The 17,500-nt window shown below is 50.7% G+C and overlaps 1 protein-coding gene across 1 annotated transcript in view; it reads left to right on the top strand.

Moving 5' to 3' along the window:
• The window catches only part of LOC133114262 (signal-induced proliferation-associated 1-like protein 2), a 157,147-nt gene that overhangs the window by 59,519 nt on the left and 80,128 nt on the right, over window positions 1–17,500 (top strand). Inside the window, exon 2 of the mRNA XM_061223496.1 lies at window positions 11,971–13,904. Coding sequence (XP_061079480.1) covers window positions 12,419–13,904 — 1,486 coding nt within the window. The 5' untranslated portion in view covers window positions 11,971–12,418. The remainder of the gene's footprint in view (window positions 1–11,970; window positions 13,905–17,500) is intronic.

Below are 17,500 nucleotides of genomic sequence, written 5' to 3'. Positions count from 1 at the left end.
TGTGAGCTGTGTGTGTGTGAGGTGTGTGTGTGAGGTGTGTGTGTGAGGTGTGTGTGTGAGCTGTGTGTGTGAGGTGTGTGTGTGAGCTGTGTGTGTGAGGTGTGTGTGTGAGCTATGTGTGTGTGAGGTGTGTGTGTGAGCTGTGTGTGTGTGAGCTGTGTGTGTGTGAGGTGTGTGTGTGAGCTGTGTGTGTAGGCCATTTCTGTTCAAGCTACGAAAAATGCCTAAAAATGGTTGTCGCTGGGGCGGTACCATAAAGGAACTTAAAATTGAACCCCTAGCCTGCAATATTTAATTCATTTGTACCCTTTTTTTTTTTTGCTTGGAACACGTATTCATTTGTACCCAAAGAGAACATTAATGTACTTTCAGGGTACAACTTAGGAAATCTGATCCTTGAAGAACAACAGTGTAACTCCACTGTCACTTTTATTGGAGAAATGTTGCAGAGCTCATTCTGAGAGTATTTGTGATTTGCTTCTTTTTTTTTTTTTTTTTGCAATGATAGGCTAAAAACTTCGGCGAATGAATAGAGTAAATTATTTTTTGTCTGTACAAGGCTTTTTGATTTGCATGACTAAACTCACAGAATCTGTTCCAATTCTGCGGTTGGCTCGTTTCCAGGATTCGCATTAAAGCAGAAGAATTCTCGTACCAGCACTTTTTTTGTCCATTAACATTTCTTTATGCTTGTGACGTTTTTTTCTGAATCCTAAGTCAGTGTTCTAGAATTCCATCGCTTTCAATTACGGCAGCATTGGAATGTTCGGCTCTGAGAACATTCTAAGCGCATTATCTGTGACCTCACACCTTGAAGGGGGTTAAAGGTTATCGGAAACGACACTGGAGCGCTATCTGTTAGGATCGGTTTCGGCTAATTGGTTGAAATCGCTCGTTTCCACTGCTCTCCGTGGTCCGTCTCTGCCCGCAGAATTCCAGCCTTAAGACGTGTGAGAAATCTGGCAGCCCTAATAGGCAGCTGAATGCTGCAGAAATTCTCACCGCCAGACAGCGAATGTGTAAAATCAAAAATCATAAGTGGGGTCCCGTGGCCCCTATCTCCTGGTTCTCATTTCATGCCTTTGTGAACCGCTGGAAATGGTTTGACATCAAGGGCACGCATTTAATGAGTTTTTTTCTGCCCTATTCACCCCCCCTCCCCCCCCCTCACACCCGCCTGCTCCACCCCCTACCTCTGTCTTTCTCGGTTTTTTATTAATGTTCTTAAATAATTTATGATTTATAATCGCAACCTCCCCGGCCAATGAGGGGCAGTTTCGCTGTCGCGGTAACAAGAGCGGGGTTACCATGGCGTTGAAGCGATGCGATAGATCTCCAGACTGGTGCCATGGCGACCCTTTATCAGGGGGTGGGGGGGTGGAGGGGGGGGTCACTATCATGAACACATCTTCTCCGGTCTGGCTGCTCTGCGAGTGTGACATGCGTTGTCTCCGTGTGACAGCTTGCAGGGGCTGCTGGGTAATTGCACGAGCTGGCGGATGCTCCGGCCCCTGACGCTCATACCTGTGTGCAGAACTGACCACCTCTGGGTTCCTGCAGTACTGACAGCCTTTGGGTTCCTGCGGTCTGTGAGCCTTTGGGTTCCTGCAGTACTGACAGCCTTTGGGTTCCTGCGGTCTGTGAGCCTTTGGGTTCCTGCAGTACTGACAGCCTTTGGGTTCCTGCGGTCTGTGAGCCTTTGGGTTCCTGCAGTACTGACAGCCTTTGGGTTCCTGCAGTACTGACAGCCTTTGGGTTCCTGCGGTCTGTGAGCCTTTGGGTTCCTGCAGTACTGACAGCCTTTGGGTTCCTGCAGTACTGACAGCCTTTGGGTTCCTGCAGTACTGACAGCCTTTGGGTTTCTGCAGTCTGTGAGCCTTTGGGTTCCTGCGGTCTGTGAGCCTTTGGGTTGCTGCAGTACTGACAGCCTTTGGGTTCCTGCGGTACTGACAGCCTTTGGGTTCCTGCAGTCTGTGAGCCTTTGGGTTCCTGCGGTCTGTGAGCCTTTGAGTTCCTGCAGTACTGACAGCCTTTGGGTTTCTGCCGTCTGTGAGCTTTTGGTCTGGCTGGTGCTGTTCTCAGATGAGCCGGGCATTGCTATGGGTGATGTGTCTGTCCTCATTTCTGGTCAGCAAACAACCCGTTAGCGGCTGGTTTAGCGGCTGGTTTAGCGGCTGGTTTAGTGGTTGTCGCGCGGTTCAGTGCTAGCAGGCTGTAGGGCAGGGTTTGTCTGTGTGTCTGTGTGTCTGTGTGTCTGTCTGTGTGTCTGTGTGTCTGTGTGTCTGTCTGTGTGTCTGCTCTCTGCCTCGCTTTGGTCAGGGGAATTACCGCTGGCCACATCACAAGATTCGGCAGTTTGGCAGCCTGGCCAAACGCTCGTTTTCTCTTCTTTCCTTCTCCCCTTTTCTTCTCCCCGTTCTCTCTTCTCGTCCGGGGGCCACGTCAGACCTGCCCCGAGCCGCCGCTCCCGCCAAAATTCAGAAACACACCGTCTGTGCGGGCCGGCTGCCAGCCCCAGAAACGCCACACCGCTAACGCCACGCCGCTAACGCCACGCCGCTAACACACAACGCTAACGGCACACTGCTAACACACAACGCTAACGCCACAATGCTAACGGCACACTGCTAACACACAACGCTAATGCCACAATGCTAACGGCACACTGCTAACACACAATGCTAGTGCAACACTGCTAACACACACTGCTAACACAACACCGCTAACGCAACAACGCTAACGGCACAATGCTAATGGCACACTGCTAACACACAATGCTAGCGCAACACTGCTAACACACACCGCTAACACAACACCGCTAACGCAACAACGCTAATGCAACACCGCTGACATACAACGCTAACGCCACACTGCTAATGCCACACCGCTAACGCACAACACTCCACGCCACCTGTTTCTCACGGCTAGCGACTGGCAGCCAAGTCTCCTGCTTCAAAGCCGCAATTCTCCCTGTCCGTCACTGGAGACCGTGTGCGCTGAAAGATTAATAACCCTGAAAGTGAGACCGTCAGGAAAATGTACTTTTGGGGGAATAAAATCCCTGAGATGAAAATTTCATGACTGTATGAGGCTGCCTTTCACAGAACTATGCTTCCTGTTTAACGTGTTTTTATTGTGTGCATGTGAAAAAGCCCATGACCATTGTGGAATTGAACTTAATTGAATATTGCTGGAATATTGCTGGATTATTGATGGACTATTGAGAGGGTTTGAGACTTAAAGCAAACAACCCCCCCCCCCTCCCCACCACAGAAGTGCAGTCAACCCACCCCCCCACCTCCACATCCCATCCATCTCATTAATCCAGAAAAAGATTTAATCGCATATTTTTCCCATAGGCGCAGAACACATCCCCTTTAAAAAAATGGGAAATAAAAATAAACTGATTTGTCATCCTTTCGCTTGGTGGGATTAGCAGGGACAGTGAGGCTGAACACTTTAGATGTGTTTGTTGTGGATTAGCTGCCTCATTGCGTGACTGAACAATAAACTGAAATAAGGTCAAAGAGCAGACCTTTACATAATGATGCATAATCTCTCTCGCTCTGTCTCGCTCACTTTCTGTCTGTTTCTCTCTCTCTCTCTCTCTCCCTCTCCGTCTCTGCCCATCTCCCTCACTTGCTCCATCTCTCTTTCTCTCGATCTCTGTTACCCTGTCTCGCTTGGTTCTGATTAGTCCTGGCTTGCTTGGTTCTATCTGGTTTTGACTGGCTCTGACTGGTTTTGGCTTGCTTGGTTCTGTTTCATTCTGGCTTGCTTGGTTCTATCTGGTTTTGACTGGCTCCGACCGGTTTTGGCTTGCTTGGTTCTGTTTCATTCTGGCTTGCTTGGTTCCGACTGGTGCTGTCTGGTTTTGACTGTTTCTGGGTTCTGGGCGGTTCTGGCTTGTTTGGCTCTGACTGGTTCTCGCCCTGACTGATTGTGACCTGATTCCGACTGGTTCTGACTGGTTCTGACTGGTTCTAACTGGTTCTGACTGGCTCACTGGTTTTTCTGGCCTGCATGCAGGCTAGCTGCAGGAGGCGTTGTCAGTTTGTATAAGCCAGCGCTGCTTTCATTAGCCAAACTAAAACATACAGTCTGGAGCCCCCAGCCACCTCTATTCACAGCAAACGAGCACGATTACAATTAATATGGCCCCCTGGTTTTACAGTGTTTATCTAATTTTGTATCGCCTCAACGCTGGACCTGGGAACCCCAGATGCTGTCACACGACCAGTGCCGAAACAAATTTAGACTGACTGAACAACCAGTCCCGAACAAATTTAGACTGACTGCACATCCAGTCCTGAACACATTTAGACTGACTTAAAAGGATCTTGTCCTTATGAACCCACCCCCAGAGCGGGCCAGCGGAGGATGGGCCCCCCCCTGGTTCCTCTGGAGGTTTCTTCCTGCTCGTCTTCCAGGGAGGTTTTCCATGCCCCTGTTGTCTCTGGCTCTGGTTCCGGCCAGGGTAAACTGTGAAGTGCATTGGGTGACACTTTATCTGAAGGCTCTGACACAAGAGCGATAGAACTCCTTCATATGCTCTACATAGCACATCCATAAGCACTGCATAAGCCGTCATAAGCGCTTATGTCAATAACCGACTTAAGGATCTAGTGTCAGTTCACTTGGTACGTCACTTGCTCGGGGGGGTAAAGCAGTGGAATTGAGAAAGATAGCTGTGGATTAATTCTTCAAGTGTTTCCTCAAAGGGAGAATCTTGAACTCTCAATTTCAAATTATTCATTGCAAATTGCTTTGTGACAGCCTGTCTGTAAAGGGAATACTGCATGTAGATGAATTTATCTGATTGGTTGATTGGTGTGTTGATGATTTTGATTGGCTGACTGCTGTCTTGCTGTCGTCAGTTCAGCCTGCACATGCTCAGTCTCATCCCGGCTTGGTTCCTGTACTGGACAGGAGAGAGCGACTTCAGACAGAGCTACGCTCGTTTTACATTAAAATCCTCGCCTTTCATTTTATATTCATGGGAAAGGGGATAGGAGATTGGTCTTTGAAAGAGAGAGAGAGAGAGAGAGTGTGAGTAACTCTGGCAGGGCTCTGTGTGGTGACTTCATATTAAAAGCATCGACTGCACAAGTGGGAGTTTCTCCTGTTATCAGTGTGTGTGTGTCTCTTCTGTCACGTGCACAGTGATCTCTCTCTCACTCACTCCCCCTTTCTTTCTCACACCCTCTCTCTCAATCACTCTTTATTCAACTCACTTTCACTCTTTTCTCTCCCTCTCTCTCTAATTTCTTCTTTCTCTATCCCTCTCTCTCTCTATTCCTCTCCCTCTGTCTCACTCTCTCTCTCTCCCTCCCTCTCTCCCACCTCTCTCTCCCCCTCTTTCTATCCCTCCCTTTCTCTCTCTCTCTCTCTCTCTATCTCCACCGGTCACCCCGTGCCTGGCAGAATCTTCAAAGTAGCTGTGGGTTCGGTGGTGTGTTTGTTTGTTCAGGATCCAGAGCAGGTCTCTCCGGCTCAGAGGGGATTAAACGCACTCAGAGGGAGACTCGCTTTCCATCAAGAATCTGTGTCTTCCTCGGCTTCCGAAGGCTTTTCCCAGCTCCGGGAATCCCTTGTTTTTGCCCCCATCAGTGTGTTTAGCGCTAATTCCAGGAACAAAGACAAGCCCAGGTGAGGTGGAGGGCTTTCACAGGTGTAGAGCTCTGATTACTGCCGAATGCGTGCGATATTGCACTGCACTGCAAAAACCAAAGAATAGTCTCACGTTGAGACTTAAAATCTTATTTATTAACTTTGCCGATGCTATAAATTTGACTCATTTCAAGATTGCATTGCATTTACATTGCAGGCATTTAGCAGACGCCCTTATCCAGGGCCACGTACAATGAAGTGCAGATCGAACACAGGGACAAGTGCGATGAAGACCCTAGAGGAAAGTACGAAAGTATTGCCAGTGGAATAACAAAACATTTTGAGAAAACATTAATTTAAAACAAGCACAATTTTTTTTTTCTCCTTGAGAGAAAAGTCCTAAGACAGACAAGATGTCCTAAGTCCTAAGAACACAAGAGTAGGAAAAGTAATTCTTTCCACGTGAGGCTGAGGTCTGGAACATGAATTGGAGGAATCTCTGTCTGCAGCCCCTCCCGTCGCGCGGGGGGGGAGAATCGCTGTGTTTACACGCGGCGGTAATGTTTACACGCGGCGGTAATGTTTCCGCGCGTCGTCTCCGTGTGTAGATGTTGGGCCGTCGCTCGCGGTAACCCAAACCCGGCGTTTAGCGGCCTGCGATGACTCATTACCGACTTTGACGGCGACGTTCCTCTCCGTCCAGCGCCGCGGAAACGGCCCGCGTAACGCAGCGCGCCCGCGATTCTGCCGTTTATTTCATTTCCCCCCGCGAGACGAGAGCAAGCGAGGTTAAGTATGACCTCTCCAGGGCACGTCAGGTCTGCTCTTTCTGGGGTTTTAAACGCGCGGAGTTTGTGAGAATAACGAGGGACCTGGCGACCCGCCGCCCCCCCCCCCCCCCCGTGTGCTCCAGACGTGTCGCGAGACGGAGAGAGGCGATCCGGCGTCTTCTCGGGCTGCGTTAGCGCTTCGCTCGTCTGACGGGGCAAGAGCGCGGGTTGCCACCTCGAATCAAACGGCGCAGCGTTCGGACGGGTTCCCCCCCGTGGCGTCGAGAGTCCAGGCCGGTTTTCGTCACCGTGGGAGAGGCGGTTTTTAAGCTCTGAGAAATGGTACATATCTTAACTGTTTCGGTCCCATGAGTGCCTTACGGCACTCAGGCGTAACTGCTGTAAAATCCCAAGAGTGCCATACGTCAGGGGACTGGATCTGTGACATCTGTGTTCTGTAACGTCCAGCACCCACCACTGTAGACTGGTAGAAGGACTGGATTTGGCATATCAGCTCCATAACATCCACCACTGTAGACTGGCAGGGGGACTGGATGTGGCATGTCAGTTCCGTAACGTCCAGCATCCACCACTGTAGACTGGTTGAAGGACTGGATTTGGCATATCAGTTCCATAACATCCACCACTGTAGACTGGTAGAGGACTGTATTTTTTATGTCATGTCCGTAACGTCCAGCACCCAGCACTGTAGACTGGCAGGGGGACTGGATTTGGCATGTCAGTTCCGAAATGCAGCATGTACCGGCTGGCTTAGCAGGCCCCGTAAACCCTAAAGCGGTTTGATACAAAGCAGAACCGACATGAAACTACAGAGCTTTAGTACGCGTTGTGTATTGTGTACACTGTGTATATTGTGGTGATGTTCTTGCTTAGTCATGGCAGATGTGAAAGAATCCTTTTGTAATTTCAGATAATCTGTCCTTCGAACGACGGGATGAAGCCCGAGATCTCGTCTCGCCTCGGTCGGTTTATGAAGCTATACGGCCGTTATCCCGTTGCCTTGGCAAACATCCATCCAATCGGCGTTGAGCGGTCATGCCCTAGCCGGCCAATCATAATCATCATCAATGTTTGTTTTTTTTCCCCACCGCATCTGCTACATAGGAACTTGTGAGACGCTTCTGGCAAGGGCTTACAGCAGTATGAAGGACTGAATGTACTGAAATTGAAGTGATTTGCATTTTTAATTCGTTGTCACCGATACGGCTGGGGCTACAAGGCTGGGTCCTCTCGTTTTAATGCTCAGACGTCCCCCAGGCTACACTTGAAGGTCACGGTTTATCCACGATGAGGATCAGTGCTAAGGCTGCTTTACCGTCTCTCATGCGTGACCGAGCAGTTTTAACGAGCTCAGATGCTATTGTGTCGTTTGTTTAGTTTCGCTCCAGGAGAAGTGGCCATCCTCGTTGCCTTTCGGGGTTTCAGAGACGCAGATATCAACCGGATCGTCTGACCTGTGTCCTATTGATTTTTGAAACGCGATCTGATTATCTCATTGTATTCAGGAATTGCTCTGGGTTTCAAGATGATGTAGTGTACGGGGCTGCCCAACCCTGTTCCTGGAAATCTACCGTCCTGTGTGTTTTCACTCCAACCCTAACAGAGCACACCTCATTCAACAGCTAGAGCAGGGCTGCCCAACCCGGTTCCTGGAGATCTATCATCCTGTAGGTTTTCACTCCAACCCCAACAAAGCACACCTCATTCAACAGCTAGAGCAGGGCTGCCCAACCCTGTTCCTGGAGATCGACCATCCTGTAGGTTTTCACTCCAACCCCGACAAAGCACACCTCATTCAACAGCTAGAGCAGGGCTGCCCAACCCGGTTCCTGGAGATCTATCATCCTGTAGGTTTTCACTCCAACCCCAACAAAGCACACCTCATTCAACAGCTAGAGCAGGGCTGCCCAACCCTGTTCCTGGAGATCGACCATCCTGTAGGTTTTCACTCCAACCCCAACAAAGCACACCTCATTCAACAGCTAGAGCAGGGCTGCCCAACCCGGTTCCTGGAGATCCACTGTCCTGTACGTCCATAGTGTTGGACAGTCCTGGCTCTTGCTCTTGAATGAGGTGTGCTTTGTTAGGGTTGGAGTGAGAACCTACAGGCTCTAGGATGTCTGAATTCTCCCGGTCACCTCCAGTTCTGTCGAGCTGATGTGCAAACTGGTTTTTGGCATGTTCCCGTACTCGCATGCTTAATTTAAGTCATGATTGTCTAGAAGGTCCACGTGCCTGTTTTCCATTGCACTGCTGATTGAAAGGAAACCACAAAAACGTGCAGACAGTGACCCCCCCCCCACCTCCCCCAAATTGATTGGGTCATTTCCTGAAACGGGATCTGTGCGTGATGCACAATTCATGGGTCTTCATCCCGCCAGGTTAGAGAATCCAAGTACAGATTCCCCGGAGGTTTCGAGGGGAGGAATTGTTTAGCTTTAGTCTGTCATGGGAAAATCGGACCTTAAAGTGAGCGTGTCCGCTGATATGAAGTGCTAGCCTGCAGGCCGCAGTCAGCGTTAGATCGGTCAGTTTCTTGCTGAGGCTCGCATCACTGGAATGCATTATTCAGAGGCCGTGGCTCCTGGTGGTTTATGGTAGCGTGGGCGGCTGGGGGTGGTAACTCATGCGGGGTTGGATCACGTTGCATGTCGGACGTTAATGCGACTCTTGTTTCCCTACGAAGAACCAGGAAAAGATATTTGGGTCAATAACCGCGCTTCCTGGACCAAAACCGGGGCGTGTTCTCCTCTGTTCTGAGAAGCGCGGCGTGGGATTCGACTCCCCCATAGGCCCTCTTGTCCTCCATTCCTTTTTGATGCTTAGGTGCTTTTCGGTCACGACTGCTGCCTGTTCTGGTCCCATGGTGGTGGAATGACCTCCCTGTGGTTCTCAGAACAGCGGAGTGTGTGACCACAGACTGAAGACTCATCTCTTCGGGCTACACCTTTCCCTCCCTACCTCACCACCATGATTAACCTTATATATGCCATAGACTATAATGGCACTTACATAAAGTTATATATAGATATTGTTATATTGTAGTGTTGTACTCGCGGTATTCTAGCTGCCAACCGTGGTATGCTAGTTTAAGTCGATGTATTCTGCAAGGGTTCTAATTGTATCTGTATGGTCACGCTAGGACTCGGAACCGTACTGTCCTCTAGGGTCCGCTTGTTCCTGTGTTCGATCGGCACTTCGTTGTACGTCGCTCTGGATAAGAGCATCTGCTAAATCCTTTGTAATGCAATGTAATGAAAACAAGCGTGTCACTGTGCGCTGTCCCGGCAGTCGGGTTGTATTCGAGCTTTGCTTTTAGCCCTCTCCTAAGAGACCCATGAGAGTTCCCCTACCACAGTCCTCTTTCTTGGCGAAATACAGGTCTAATAAAAAGCGACGCGATTGTGTCATGGAACTTGGGTTTAACAGAGACCTGTCATTGTGGTGAGGGAGGCTTCGGAGTGATTTGTAAGCGTTCTCCGATGTTCTCCGAAGGTGGCGGCAGGTTCCGCTCCGGTTGCCGTGGCGCTAATTTCTGGGTTTCCGTCCGCTCTGTTCCCACGCCAAGTCTAACAGCGCCCACTCCCCTGCGGAAACCCAAAAGTCCTGAAAATAGACCGGGATGTAGGCTAACGCGCTGCCAAAAGAATGGTTTGCGGACGCTCCTAATACCAAAGCCGATGGCGTATTTTTATTTTGTTTTTTTTTGTTTTTTTTTAACTGTTCTGGCATTTATTCTTTGGACTCTCTTTTTATAACCTCCTGAAATAGGACATGTTTAACTTTATTCCCCCTCAGGGAGAAGTTGAGGGGTAAATACAATCCAACATGGCGGTATTAGAGGAGGGAAATGGGTTTGGCTGTGGTTATATGTTTGAGATTGGTAGGCCTAGCAGGCATGTGTCCAGCAAAGTAGTGAGCTTTGCGTTCAGGGAGGTTCCAGTAAGACACAGCAAGTCCCCACACCTTCTCCAGGGTGGTGGGGGGTTTCTGGGGTGGGGGGGCGGCTCCTTTTCGAGGTGGGGTCGGCCTGTGTCTCTCACTCCCCCACTCCTCTGGCCGTAATCTGTTAATTTTCCCATCATTCAGTTTTTTTTTGGGGGGGGGGGGGGGGGCAAGCATTCAGTTTTTTCCCAGTGATTGATTGTACGTGGAACAAAGAAGGCTCGTCTCCGACAGCTATAGGGACAAAAAAATTCCACTTTAACGGCAAATGTCTACAGCAGTATTCTTATTTATACCTCTAGCCTTCACCCACGCTATTAAAATAGACCTCTCTTTGTCTCTCTAAGGGTTTCCTCTTTTGGGAAATATTATTGCTGGCTCTACCCCAACCCCTGCCGCCCCCCCCATATCCCAGCACTCTGCTTCCTGTTTCCAAAACCAGGGAGCTGGACCGAAGTGATATCTGCAGGTGATTCACGAGCCTGCCTCGCACTTCCTGCAATCGGTCTTTGTTAAGCGTCTTGCCACCAGTTGGCGTTGCACGTTGAGTCCCAGCCACACGTTATTTATCACCCAGAAAGAGCTTTTCTTTCTGCTCTGTGGGCTCATTGTTGGAGCAGGCGGTCAGACAGGCATGCAGTAGGACAGGGGTCATCAAATCTGGCCCTCGGATACAAACCCAGTCCTGGTTCCCTTTTCTGCTTAATTAAGTTGAACTGAACATTTAGTGCTGCTGATCGGCCGGACTGTCTTCACACCAGACCCCCCAGGTAAATTTGTGGGTGGAAAACCAGCAGTTCTCTGCCCTCGAGGTTCCTGATTTGACGTTCCCTGCTCAGCGCTGTGTCTGGTCAGGGTCAGCATATGTCCCACTAGTGTGTGCATGTTCTAAAAAGGCATATATCAGTGGTTCCCAACCCTGTTCCTGGAGATTTATGTATGTTTTCACTCCAAACCAATTTTGGTTCATTCTATTTATACTTGATTCTACTCATTAACAGCTCAGTGAGATATCTAGCTGTTGAATAGTGCTTTGTTAGGGTTGGACTGAAAACATACAGGATGGTAGATCTCCAGGAATGGGGTTAGGACCCGCTGTCATGTATTGTATTTACACACATGAAATATGCATATTATTCCCCCTTTTTTTAGATGAATAAATGTGTGAAACGCTTATTTTTATAAATGAATATGGACCCCGGGAAGCGGTTGAAAGGCTGTGCGCTACACGGTTAGGATCTTTGGGTTTTCCTTGAGTCCGTCTGCCTCGGTGTTTGAGTTGGCCTGTGTCCACTAGCCAGAGGCTTGTGAGAAAGACTGCTTTGAAATGTTGGAATTCCCTCAGACAGAACTACGAGCCTTTTAATCAGCCGGCATGGCCTCTTGCGAATTCATCGAGGATTATTGATCACATCACGCAGCAGCCAAATGCTTTCAGCATCTTCAGTGAATTAAAGATTACGCGCGGGTAGTCGGGAAGCCCTTTTCTGTTAATGTTCTCCTCTCTCTCTCTGTGATCTGAAAGACATTTTATTTGGGGAGTTTTGAGAAATGCGCTTCCCAAAATCTAAGCAAGGTTTGTAATGGTTTTTTTTTCTTCTTTCTCTTTCGTGTTTTTGTGCAGATATCTGAAGCATCCTGATTGGTTGGCCGCTGTCCAGAGGCATCCCGATTGGTTGACCCGCTCTACCGTCGGGACTGGGACACGTGACAGGCACCCTCGAGGCATTCCCAAGGAGCTTACCTGCCCTTGAGGAGGGTGAATCCTGCAGAGAAATCACTGCATCTGCCTTTTCCTGTGGATTATGGACTTGTGATAAGTTGGGGCACTTTGACGCGGGGGCCTTCCTTGGATGCTAAAAGCAGGGAAACCCTTCGAGAGGTCCCCTGGAGAGGGCCAGTAGTTTACTTGTGGTGGTGAGATGGCGAGGAGTCCTGAAATCCCACCGTGCAAGGGGCTTGCGCACAGGGTATGAGCGAGCGCCCCTCTACCTCCAGTCCACCGCAGACGAAGAAGGCGAGCACACAGCTGAGCCCGTCGGAGCAGCGGGAGGGTAGATGCATCCTGGGAAATGATGCAGTCAGATGACCTGTTCAACAAGAAGCTAAGAGCCTTAAACGGGAACATGGGACCCCCTACCTCCAATGTGCAGGGGACGCCGGCTATGCCCAAAATGGGTGTCCGGGCCAGGGTGTCCGAGTGGCCCCCACGAAAGGACGTCTGGGAGGGACGTCCGCCCCCGAACTACGAGAGCCTGATGATTGGATACCGTAACGGCCAGTCGGACGAGAGCGTGGAAGTCAGCATTAATGAGCAAGGTGGCAGGGTAGTGCCGGATCCAGAGTTAACCGATGCCAAATACTTGTTGGGGGACATCCTGGACCACGCCTCGCCCCTGAAGGGGGGGCTGCACCCAATTCGGCAGCGTAGCAACAGCGACGTGACCATCAGCGACATCGACACTGAGGACCTCCTGGACCAGAACGCTGTCAACCCCAACACGGGGGCGTCGCTGCATCGAGAGTACGGCAGCACCTCGTCCATCGACCGGCAGGGCCTGGGGGCGGGGGACGTGGGGTTCTTCACCCTGCTGAAGGGGTACCGGGTGGACCCGCTGGACCACCGGGCCGCCCCTCCCATGGGGTTCCCCGAACTTCTGCGGTACGACACCGCCTTCTCCCCCAGCCTGCACACGGCCGCCCAGATCGCCCGCGGCGAATTCGTCCACATCGGCGGGCTGGACTACGCCGACGCGTCCCTCTTCTACGGCCGGGGGGTGGGAGTCGGCGGGGTGTGCGGGGTGGTGGGCGCAGGCGGGGCCGGCGAGAAGTCGTTCATGCGGCGCTTCAGGTCGTCCGAGGGCTCGGAGACGTCGCTCTTCCGGAAGCTGCGGACCATCAAGAGCGAGAGCGACGGGCTGCTCCGCCTCTCCTCGCTGGGCGTCGAGCCGCTGGCCGCGGACGACCGGCGGCCGGCCAGCTTCCAGAAGTGCTTCGCGCACTACGACGTGCAGAGCGTGCTCTTCAACATCGGCGAGGCGGTGGCCAACCGCGCCAACCTGGGCCGCAGGAAGAACACCACCACCGGGGCGTCGGCCGCCTCGCAGTACCAGATCTCCGCCGGAGGAGGTGGAGGAGGAGGAGGAGGAGGAGGTGGAGGAGGCGGAGGTCCCGGGGGCGGGATGGGGGTGGGCCTGCCCACCTGCGAGTCCCCCCTGGGCAGCCGTGAGGACCTGAACTCCAAGGAGAACCCGGACACGGACGAGGGCGACGGCAAGAGCAACGGGCTGGTGCTCAGCTGCCAGTACTTCCGCAACGAGATCGGCGGAGAGGGCGAGAGGCGGATCTCGCTCTCCCGGGCCAACGCCGCCCCCTACAGCGCGGGGGAGAACTGCTCCTTCGAGTCCTCGCTGAGCTCGCACTGCACCAACGCGGGCGTGTCCGTGCTGGAGGTCCCGCGGGAGAACCAGCCCATCCACCGCGAGAAGGTCAAGCGCTACATCATCGAGCACATCGACCTGGGCGCCTACTACTACCACAAGTACTTCTACAACAGAGGTGAGGCTCGACTCCCGTTACCTTTACAATCAGGGTTTTGTTTATGATCCAGGAAACGTTCGGCTTGCTGAAGTAAACCCATGTCGAGAGCCTGGATAGGGCTTGTGGAGGCAGTTATGATGCAGTCTGGCTGGGTTATATTTTTAAGTTTTGTCTGTCCGCCGTGAGAAAGTTACAGAATGACTTTCGCCAGGCCTCCTCTCATAGTAACAAGGCTGCAGACACGAGGCGGCTTGTTCTCAGGCACATAAATATCTGTTTATATGCAAATAAGTCTGTAGAATCTGTGGTTAGTTTATGGAGCTTGCAGTCAAAGTGAGTCTGACATAAACAATGTTTTGGTGGAAGTTTATTCCCTACGGCAAGCGGCTTCACCTCAAAGGTGAGCCCTGCGGGTTAGGCCCTGCTCGACGGCCTTCTGTCACTTCCATTATTACCCATAATCCTCCTCATTATGCTTCTGTATTTGGACTAATGCACTTTCCCTGTGTGTTTACCCTTTACCCTTTCATTATGTGATAAGTGTCTTTTGCTCTATTGAAAAAGTGCTGTACAAATTAAGTGCATTGTCGTCACTGGTGTATCAGCGGTAGCTAAATATACGCCCTGTTTTCAGAGGGAAGTTTATTCATTTTGCCGCTCGCCAAAAAAAAAAAACAGGGTGTGGAAGAGCTTCTGATAAGCTTGAGGCCTGCCGCTGATAGCGGGAATGTTTCTCGGAAGATTTCTGCGGAGCTGCCGGGAACGTATCCGTGGATTAGCCAGAAGGTTTGTGGACAAAAGGAGGATTGTTGCGCGTTGGGTGTTCGGGCTTCCTGAGCTGGGAGGTTCACCCCCGAGAGGGGCCGACGTGGTATCTGTGCTTGTCAGGTGCTGCGATGTGTCAAGCACCATGTTGGGGGGGGGGGGGCCAGCGGAGGAGCTTTAGCAGATTTTAGCAGAGTTCCCCCTTGGGGGTGCAGTGACACCCCGTCCCTTCATCCCAAACTCCTCAGCTGTCAAAACCGGCATTCCAACCCCCATATTTTGATTGAAGCTGCCTTATGGGCGTTCAGAGATATTGGTTACTTGCACGACTATCTGGCGGGAGTTTGCGCTACAAAAAATAACAGAAAATAATCAATCTCAGCGAGTAATTTGGTACTTTACTGAGACTACAAAATCTTATTTATTTTACTTTTTTGCTAAATAAGACCTGACTGGCAACTGCTGTAAGCCTTGACTCATTTCAAGATTTGCCAAATGGGAGGAGAACATTTCACTTGTCAAGCAAACAGTGACTTAAAACAAACTGATATTCTTTTTCTCTTAACAAGAAATTAAGATCTTAAGTCTTATTACGAGACTAAAAATGCTTGTTAAGACGGACGTTTTTTGTTTGCAGTGTAGTTTTTTGTGTGCGATGTCACACAGATTTTTAAAACCTGAAATCCCCCTCCATCCCCTCTCCCGGTCTCCGTGAAGAGTTTCTCCCCTCCTTTTCCTCCCGGGTTGTTTTGGAAACAGATCCCCTCCCGGCTCCGTGTTTATGGAAACACAGCGAGTGTGCGGTTCGCTTCACCCCCTCGGATCTCTGCGCCCGTGCGAGCGAGGAAAGGAGTAAATAAATAAAAAACGCTTTTAATTTGCTAAATTGATGCTCATGTGCAGCGAGCAGCCGTTGCAGCGCATGACTCGAGCGGAGAGTCGAAACGCGCTCTTATTTTGAGGTGTCTTTAACCTGTATCGCAGACAACTCCGTAACGAAAAATACCGACCGGTTTGCTTTTTTTGCGCCTTGTCAGCACAATCCACCTGAGGGGGAACTCGCTGGCGGTTGGGGGAAGGGCTTGTGTCGGTTTGACTGTACGTTCACATTCGAATAAATCATTCAAAACCCGTCGTTGGAGTAGGAAAAAAAAAAAACTGCGAAACCTGTTTTAGTGGAGCTCATGTAAGCCCGTGGTAATGGCAGTGGTGGGCTTTTCCGGCCTCTCGAGTGGCTGTCTGAGGGCGATTTTAATCGGGTCGTCTGCGTCGCAGAGAGGGCCCGGTGGGGCACAGACGCTCCTTCCCGGCGACTGCATGATCCGGCGCCCGCGTTGCCGGGGGCGACGGCTCTATCGGGAGGGCCGCCGCCTCATAGTCCAGCCGCAATCCCGCCCTGTCTGGTGTGATCATGTGACGCGGGGCGGTCATGTGACGCGGGGGAGTCGTGATGAAGGAGAGGCGGGAGAGAGAGAGAGGGAGAGGGGGAATGGAGGAGGAGAGGATGCAAGAGGAAGATCGGATCTGCCAGCACCTCTTCTGCAGGTGTCTCTCACTCACAGACACACACACACACACACACACACACACACAGAAACACATACACACACAGACACACACACACACACATACACACACACACACACACACACACACACAGGCACACACACATACACACACACACACACAGACCCACACACACACACACACACACACACACACACACAGGCACAGACCCACACACTCACACACACAGACCCACACACACACACACAGACCCACACACACACACAGACACACACACAGACCCACACACACACACACACACACACACACACACAGACCCACACACACACACACACACACAGACCCACACACACATACACACACACAGACCCACACACACACACACACACACAGACACACACAGACCCACACACACACACACACACACCCCGTCCCACAACAGCGGCTGGCTTTTATCACCCTGCGGCCGCTCCTTGGTTCTATTGACCCCTAGTCTACAAGTGAACCGGCGCTGGTGTACTCAGTCGGCTAGCTCATTTAGCCAGGCTAACGGGTGGAAACAAAAACCTGCTCACACGCCGGCCCTCCATGCCTGGAATGGGCCACCCCTACACTAAACACTAGGTTCTGAACCCCAGGGTACTGTGTATGACTGTGTAGGATAATGAATGGGGACTTGAGCTCATAATGGGAGGTTGCGGGTTTGAGTCTAAGGTAACTAAGATTACCGTTGCAGCTTAGCGCAAAAGTACTGAATTGTGGTGAATTGCCTGAAAAAAACTATCAGCTGTATAAATGCATTGTATGTAAAAAAAAATAAGTTGAAATGCTTTTAAGAAGTTTTATTCAAACACCTTTCCTAGCTGTCCATGCTGACAAAGAAACGCACCGCAGTGTCCAAACTAGTCGTATTCACATTGTCTCATGCATAATACAACGATTAAACAGAAGCGTATAATAATATTGAATCTTAGAGAAGAAATAAAAGGATTCACAGTTAATTGGGGTGAATGATGTATGCTTAATCGCGGATCGCAGGCCTAGTAATTAGCGAACGCAATGCCGTGGTATTTATTCCTGCCCTTGGGGAGGTGTAGGTTTTCAGTGTTAGTTGTTAATTAAAGCTTCTGATTACACCGTTAACACGTCGCATCACCCGGGGACCCGTTCCACAAAGCGGGATTACCGAGTTAGCCAGATAACTGCACAAAGTAAAACCCAGAACACTAGTTCTGCTAGTTACTGTAACTGATCAATACGCAAGTAGCTGTGTATTCACCCAGTAATGAACATAATTCACAGACTGTAAAATAAAGCATTAC

The sequence above is a fragment of the Conger conger genome, chromosome 2, assembly GCF_963514075.1.
Source record: "Conger conger chromosome 2, fConCon1.1, whole genome shotgun sequence".
NCBI lineage: Eukaryota > Metazoa > Chordata > Actinopteri > Anguilliformes > Congridae > Conger > Conger conger.
Note: the sequence above shows the minus strand (reverse complement) of the source record. Positions and strands in the feature narration are given on the sequence as shown.